At 38.7% G+C, this 8,674-nt stretch overlaps 1 protein-coding gene across 3 annotated transcripts in view; it reads left to right on the top strand.

The window, feature by feature from the left end:
- Nucleotides 1-8,436, top strand: part of LOC109237371 (LEAF RUST 10 DISEASE-RESISTANCE LOCUS RECEPTOR-LIKE PROTEIN KINASE-like 1.4) — a 21,836-nt gene extending 13,400 nt beyond the window's left edge. For all 3 annotated transcript variants that reach the window (XM_019403666.1, XM_019403667.1, XM_019403668.1), the window contains exons 2-4: nt 6,656-6,691; nt 6,775-7,128; nt 7,208-8,436. In XM_019403666.1, coding sequence (XP_019259211.1) covers nt 6,656-6,691; nt 6,775-7,128; nt 7,208-8,094 — 1,277 coding nt within the window. In that variant the 3' untranslated portion in view covers nt 8,095-8,436. The remainder of the gene's footprint in view (nt 1-6,655; nt 6,692-6,774; nt 7,129-7,207) is intronic.
- The last annotated feature ends 238 nt before the right edge of the window (nt 8,437-8,674 follow it).

The raw sequence follows: 8,674 nt of genomic DNA, 5'->3' as shown, positions 1-8,674 counted from the left end.
CTCTAGGTAAATTCTTAGCGTGAAGCCAACTCTTACGTGTCTCAGTTAGTGTCGGATCTTCCTTTCAGCCACTCCATTTTGTTGTGGTGTATCAGCGCATGTCAGCTCTCTTTTAATGCCATGCTGACGACAAAAGGAAAGAAACTCATCTGATGTGAACTCACCGCCATTATCAGTTCGCAACCGTCTTATTCTGGAATCGAGTTCACCTTCAACTGTTTCTTTGAACTCCACAAACTTTCTGAAAACTTCTGACTTGTGCTTCACAAAATAAACCCAAGTGAATCTAGTAAAATCATCAATGAAAATTAGCATATAAGAATAGCCTGAAAATGAAGGAGTTCTCGTTGGCCCCATCAAGTCACTGTGAATAAGTTCTAGTGGGGCATTGCACCTTGACAAGGATCTCTCAAATGGAAGACGATGTGCCTTTCCATATTGACATCCTTCACAAACCTCTCCTCCACCAAAATTTCTTAAGTTAGGCAAACCTTTTACTAGATTTAACTTTACCATGGCTTTTAATTTATCCATGCTTAGATGTCCAAGTCTAGCATGCCAAAGATGTGTATTATCATTGCTACTCATCTTCTCAATATATAAATTAGAGGCAGATAAAACATATAAATCGTTAACTCTCTTACCTGAATGGACGATATCTGCCTTGAGCACCTTGATATTTCGGAGGAACTTCACATCACGTGGGCCAAATAGCAAATAGTTTCCAGCATCTACAGCATTTGCAACTGAAAATAAATTTTTCTTCATACCTGGAACATGAAAGACACTGTTGAGGGTGATAGTGTCTTTTTGCTTCTCGTTGATCACAACAGTGCCTTCCTTCTCCACATTATGGACTGTATTATCTGCTGTAACGATGCATCATGTCCGTTGTATTCGTGAAAAGTGGAGAATTTGGATTGATCTCCAGTGAGATGGTGCCCACATCCTGAATCCACGATCCAGTCTGTTTTAAAATTTATGGAAGCCATGGCATTTATTGCTCGAGTCTCTGCTGCGAAACACTTTCCCCAGTCTTCTTCTTTGTCTTCTTCTTCAGCAACTTTCATGGTTTGAGCCATATTGCTCTCCTTGACTCGACAATATCTTTTTATATGCCCGATTTTGCCACAACGGTAACATTTTAAAAGCTTTTTACTGTTACCGGAAGACTGCCCCTTCTTTCCTGGCGAGCTTGAACCACTTGAGGATTGAAAATTCATGCTATCTCTTGATTTTCCTTTATAGTTTCTCTTATCGGCGACAAGAGCATTTCCTTCCCCTTCTTTGATAGATACACCAGCCATTTGTTTGGCTAGTAGTTCTTGTGACGACATCAAATTCTCAAATTCTTCCAAAGATGGTTGTTTATCCCATCCTTGAATGGATGTAACAAATGGAATATATTCTGGCTTTAAACCACGAATAATGATTCTTCTTATTCGTGCTTCAGAGATAGCCTCGTCCGGATTCAATAGAGAAATTTCGGAACACAGATTTTTAACCTTCAAGAAATACTCGGTGATATAGAGATTATCTTGAGTGCTGTTAGCTAACTCATTCTCCAATATCTGTAGCCGAGCTTCATCCTTCTTGTTGAACAGTCGATCGAAGGTCCTCCATATTTCATGAGCTGATTTACACCTTATAATATGATCAAATAAATTAGGAGAGATAGACCTCTTTAGGATAAACTCCGCCTTAGCATTAATCTGCTTCCACTTCTTACGCGCATTGCTATTTTTCTGTGCTTCAACAGGAGGACTTGTGTTACTCCCATTGACAACTTCCACAAATCCTCACCAACAAGGTATGACTCCATACAAGTTTTCCATACCTTGTAGTTGGACTGATTCAATAACTCAATTCCCAATCCATTAGCACGACCACCCAAATCCATTTAGAGAAACCAGTTGAATCAACCACTAACCCGACCTTGAAATCCAGAAGTCGTCTTATGGCTCTGATACCATGTAAAGAATAGTAGAAGAAGAGTATTATTTGGAAACCTTCTGCTAGCCCAAGATCGTTAAATAATATTGGAGGATTCAACTAAAGAAGAGGAAGCTTGAAAAAGAGAAGAAAAGTTTTGGAGAGGAGAACTTTGTTTAGGAAAGAAGACTTTCTTGATTTTGGCTTGGTTACAAATAAACAAGACACCCACTATTTATACTAGCCTATGGATGATTCTAGATATGATTCTAGATAATGTACAAAGAAGATTCTAGCAACCTTATCTTTTAACAACACTCTAGAATATCTAGACATGTCTTATCTTCCCACAACATTCTAGAACATCTAGATATTTCTACTAGATAAATATCAAGGATACTATACTAGGACATTCTAGAGGATTCTATATTTTTCCAAAAAATCAACTTTATTTTTTTCACATTAATTTGGTCCGAATTCCATACAAAACTCTGAATACTAAGCTCTAGAGTCTAGCCTCTATCTAACTAGTTCCGGCTCAAATAGTTTCTTCACTATGTTAAGCATTGCTCCTTTCCCCTTTTTTCCTTTAATAGGTGGTAGCATGCTTAAATTTATCTCATGATAGTCTCCTCCTACCTAAATCCAACTAGTTGCATCAACTTTGTACCCGGCGCCTTACGGGACCAAAATTAGACTAAGGTACAAGGTTAAATTTAGATCTTTATCAAATACTCTGTGCGTGTTTACATTGTTATTTGTCCCATTGTTCGTTGATCGTCACTTTCTCCTTCTTCTTGAAAGAGTAAAATTATTTAGGATTTGTTAAAATAACATGTACAGAGTTATATATAAACTTTCTTATTCTATTAGATTAAAAGAATGAAAAGCTTGTACAGAGAAGAATCAAAGTGTGACCCATATAGTAGTAATATGTTTTCTGCGAGTGTTATATGTTTGAAAGGTGGGTTTCTTTGTCGAAAAAATGATGTGGCAAGGTTTACAATAGAAAAATAGAGATTTAAGTTAAAATGAATGTAGTGATATCTTTATCATTGATACTCTCACTGCATCTTCAATAAAAGAAGTGAAAAAGAGGGGAAAAGGCTACTAACATAACTTTGTCCCAGGCCTAATATTGACTAGTAGTAATTTATTTTTGTCGATTTTACAAAATCCCTTTTTCTGTTTTTTCTCTCCTTTAACACCAAAAGAAAATTCAACATTGGCATTGTCAAAACTCAAAAATCTACCTATTCTTAAACCGTAGAATAGCCAACATGGTAAATGTTTTATATGTTAGAGATGTCAATTATCCCTCTGTTGGTCATTTCATCTTGCGCCCAAATAATAAGACTGCTTATTGTATCGGACTTGACCTTTTCACTGTCAAAAGCAACATTAGTAGTAAAAGGTTTGTTAAAGAAAACAGTAATCAGAAAAAGGGAAAGGCCAACTGTAATGTCGGAGAAGATTAATATACCATCTTCCTACTGCATGCATCTAAGCTTTGTTAATCATGGAAGAACCAAAGAAAATGGGAACTGCAGACCAAATATTTGCTGTATGGTCATGCATGTTTTTTTTACATATTGTTCGGAACCGTTCTAATTAAATTTATAGGTGATAATTTAATTTAGGTAACTTAATTTTTATATTTTAAAAGCTTTCCTGTTGCCATGTTTGTTTTCGAGAAAATGATGAGTATTGAAGTTCCAAGTATTTAATTTATAGAGATGTTGAGCTGCGCATTGACCAGTGCCGGTCCATGAAACAGAATATGACGCTATAATCTCGAGCTTGATATTTTCATCCTGTTCATGTCTAGTCTACGTCCAAAATATAAAATTGAGAAAAGAATTTTAAATTATGACAAAGAGTACAACAATTCTCTAACTACCCTAAAAGAATATAAGTGTATGTTTCGTTGAACCATTTTTTGACAATGGACACAGAATTCCCGTTCTTTATTTGTAGGGCTTAATTACTAGTATTATTTTTGTTAGTTCTATTTTTATTTCAAACTTGGTGGTGAATGAAATGACTAAAGAAAATTTTGTTAAAAAAGAGATGCATTCCCATGTGTCACAGGCGCGTTTTTTGTCACTCAAAAATAGCCCGTGCGGAAGTCAAGGCCCTGCTCCAACACTCGGCCAAAATTTCAGCAACTTTCGACTTAGATTTATTTAGGCTGCTTTTCAACGTAGTAAGTAGATACTGATTTTAGGTAACGAAAATATGATGAAGGGACAGAATATAAACGTGAACAAAAGGCACAATATACAGGAAACTCTTTTCCCAACTTTGTATTTAACTCGAGCATACAAAGAAACTCAAACTCAAGTACATCCACGTACAAAATGAAGATCACTCTTGACCCTTACAAGACTACTCTTACCCTTAGGTTGTTCTCACTCTTGAAAACAAGTTTAGGACTCTTCCTAACTCGAAACATGCACTCTTACACGTTTTTCACTCTATGCCTCAAAGGAAATAGGTGCTGCCCATTTATAATACATGAAACAGCCCCATGTTTACAATAGTTGCCCCATTTTAGGCTTAGACACTTGTCCACTCAGCCCACTACTTTATTTTAGTGTAGTTGACACCCCCCAACTATTAGGATCATGTAAATCATGCTAAAGTAAATGGGATCATGGCCCCCAAAAACGTGCTAACTCTTGCCAGCTTTTAGGACAAAGCTCAACTGCTGCCCATGTGCACAGCATGTGCCGTAACCGCCATTGACTTTGTCAATCCAAGACTTGCTGCCCCAATTTCGTGCCTTGGCTTGGACCAGCTCCAATGCCATTTTATCCAGCTGCATTGTGCCCCAATTTGCCTTGCCATCGCCCACGAACTTGGCCCGTTTGCCGCAACTCAATGTCATGACAAGTCTGCCCGCGCACTGCCTTCCCGTTGCACATTTGCTTGCCTTTGCCTATTCGTTTCTGCCTTGCCTTGGCATCAATGCCTCATGCCTTGATGCCTTAGTCATGATCAAGTGTCACCCTTAGCCCGCAACTCATTGTCAAGCCCTTGCCAAGCTGCCTCGCCTCCGTCAAAGCCTTGGCCATCACTTGCCCGTTTCCCTTTTTGACTTCGGTGCTACTACTGCACCTAGCTTTGCAACACTCTTGCTGCCTCATGACAACACTCTTGTTGTCAAGTCGAGCTCAATTGGCGGAGGTCTAACACCATGTCACCATTAGACTATTCTCACCTAATTTATAATTTAACAAGACACCAGTAACAAGGCACATAAGTAGCCAAGTGTAATAATACTGTTACTTTCATCCTTTTAAATATAGATAGTAGTAACTCTTTTAACTAATGTTTGCATACATGGAACAAAATTATTTAATGTATTTTTTATTTCTATTAGAATTTGCGTTCTAATTTTCTATACTTATTACTCAATTATTAGATCTTGGATTATACTCCAAACACCTTTTCACCAATAATGCCAATACTCACTCATTGTCTCTTTGCATTCCAAATGCCTCTCTCATACACCAATTGCGCCACAACTGCTCTCTTCTTCGCCACCGCCTTTAATTTATTTTCACAACATCCTCCTCTTTCTATGATGATAACATTTTTTTCCCAACTGTGACCGCACTTTCTCCTGCGGCTCCATCATTAACATCACCTATATCCATTTTCCGGCGGTGACCGCGCGTCCTGACTACTGTGGCCTCCCTGAGTTCAAACTACGCTGTGTTGAAAATCAAACCGAGTTCACTCACCAATCACTTACCTACAGAGTTCTTTCTATTAATCGGTCTTCAAGAACCATGACAATATATAGCTAGGCTAGACCTGTGGAACAATACTTGCCCTCCTCAATTCACCAATACTAGTCTCAACTCTACTTTCTTCAACTAAGACCATAACGAAGACCAAGAACTCTCCTTGAGCTACGGCTGCAATGTTGCGAAATTGGTTTTTACGCCCCAGAATTTGTTCAGCTGTAGTGTAACTGGTTTGAATTTCACCGGCGCCTTCTATTTACTGGGTCCAATTCCAAGTGACCCTTCTCTGAAATTCATAACGTGTGAAACTATTGTTACTATATATTCCGGTGTTTTAGAGACGTTGGAAAAATGCTTTATAGCAATCAGACTACTCTCGAGGAAGCATAAATGCAGGGGGTTAATGTGAAATATGATGTCCCGTAAGATGGACTGTGTTATGACTTATGGGTGCACGAGGCTAGGTGGAAATTGTGGATTTGTGGAGAAATCCCTTGTACTTTGCCTTTAGAACACGAAAGTTCCTTCGAAGGTACTGGAAACTTATTCTCTGATATTACTACACTAATTAGGAGTATTAACGTTATAGCTGTTTGAAATTTTGGACGGAATGGATTTAGGTTTACAGTTGTCAGTGTGAGACCCGCCGCATGTAATACTTTTGAATACATAACTAAGTAAATAAAAGTGTGATCCCTCTAATAGCTTAAGTTTTGAGATGGTCTTCCTATGTTTTTTTTTTCTTTCTTTTTCTCTGGAAAGCAATGAATTTCAGGTATCCCTGGGTATTTTTCTGACAGTGTGCTTACTCCTTATAGTTTGTGCTTTTCAGATCGACCATACCTCCATTTTATCTCACTACAGTATTGTTATTTTCTCCTAATTCCAGCCAGGTTTACTTAATGTACCTCAGCATCTATATACATCGTGTTTATCACTTAATTGACAAAATTATGATTGTTTTGCAGAGAGCGGAAAGAATAATCAGACGCCACTTGCAATAGGTATTGTCTTTTGTTCTAATTTTATAGTACAACTGACATGTTCAAATGCCTTGAGAAGATTTTAAGCTCTCTTTCGATTGCAGGCCTTAGTGTAGGAGGTGCTGTACTTGCTGGCATTGGCATTGGATGGCTAATCTTCTTCTGCAGACAAAAGAGAAAGCGGATTGCAGCACAGGCTTCACCTGTCCAAACCCAAAAGAAAGACCTTCCAGTTTTAAGTTCAAGCAATGGCCTGACTACTTCTTCTCCTAATTCTTCAACCACTTTCACCAGAAGCATTCCCTCTTATCCCTCTTCCACATCTGAAGCTGATTATGGGAGAGGAAGCTCCTACTTTGGAGCTCATGTCTTCAGTTTCGCTGAACTTGAAGAAGCCACGGATAATTTTGATCAATCTAAAGAACTTGGGGATGGTGGTTTTGGTGTCGTGTACTATGGTATGTACTGCAAACTCCTCATTACGTATTATTATTTGATAAGAGAGTGTCCTAATAATTCTAAGTAATTGTTAATCAGGCAAGCTCCGTGATGGTCGTGTGGTAGCAGTCAAGCGCTTGTATGAGAACAATTTCAAGCGTGTGGAGCAGTTCATGAATGAAGTTGAAATTTTAACTAAGCTCCGCCACCAGCACCTCGTGACATTGTACGGGTGCACATCAAAACGAAGCCGAGATTTACTGCTTGTTTATGAGTACATATCAAACGGGACAGTGGCAGATCATCTGCATGGAAATCGAGCCAAATCTGGTTTACTCTCTTGGCCTGTCCGAATGAACATAGCCATTGAGACTGCTGATGCTCTGGCTTATCTCCACTCCTCAGTTATAATACACCGTGATGTCAAAACCAACAACATTCTATTAGACAATGATTTCCATGTGAAAGTTGCTGATTTTGGGCTATCAAGATTGTTCCCAAATAATGTCACACATGTCTCTACTGCTCCACAGGGTACACCAGGCTACGTTGATCCTGAGTACTACCAATGTTACCAGCTCACTGAAAAGAGTGATGTTTATAGTTTTGGGGTGGTCTTGATAGAGCTGATCTCATCATTAGAAGCTGTGGATACCAACAGGCACCGCCAAGATATTAATTTGGCTAATATGGCTGTCAACAAGATCCAAACTCATTCAGTACATGAATTAGTTGATCCAAGTCTTGGATTCACGACAAACAGCTCTGTGAGGAGGATGACTACATTAGTCGCTGAGTTGGCTTTCCGATGTCTGCAACAGGAGAGAGATATGAGACCTTCAATGCAAGAAGTGCTGGCGACATTGAGAGGTATCCAGGATGGAGAGTCGAATGCACACAAGGCTGAGGTACTCGACATTGTAGTAGATGATGTTGGACTCCTAAAGGGCTCGGGCTCCCCTTCCTCACCACGTTCCAGTGGATGAACTATCACTTTCAGGTTGGTCGATTTCATTGCCTAGATGAAGAAGCAATTACTATTTTGACACTAGTGATTAGTGTCATGGTTCCGTTAGAATCTCCCATCTTTTATGGACACTTAATTCCTTAGTTTTGCTTAGATGTAGTTATCTTGGTATACTACGATATGGTCTCTGGGAGATTATCTACTGCTGTTCGCATAAGGAATGTAAATATTGAATAGAGCTGCCAACATTCTAGTACATATGTGCTATAACTTTTATGTACCTCTGCTCGTTGTTCATTTGGGTTGAGGACATGAAATCCACAAATAGGAAAATGGAGCTATAAAGCCCCTTATCCCCCAACCCACCCTATTTAGTGTATTGGTGAGCATATTTATAAGGTCGAAAAACAATAATGCAGAAAAAAAGTACTGCAGCAGAACAAATTCTGAGCCTATATGTAGCCTGGAGTGCTACATTAATCTTATAGAGGAACATGTTTTGATAGTAAATGGTAAAGAAAAAAAGGAATAGAACATTAATTCGTGAGCACACCCTAGTTTGGCCAACCTAGTGCATCAAGCTTTTGCTATAAGCGGAG

This window comes from Nicotiana attenuata, unplaced genomic scaffold, assembly GCF_001879085.1.
Source record: "Nicotiana attenuata strain UT unplaced genomic scaffold, NIATTr2, whole genome shotgun sequence".
Classification (NCBI taxonomy): domain Eukaryota; kingdom Viridiplantae; phylum Streptophyta; class Magnoliopsida; order Solanales; family Solanaceae; genus Nicotiana; species Nicotiana attenuata.
Note: the sequence above shows the minus strand (reverse complement) of the source record. Positions and strands in the feature narration are given on the sequence as shown.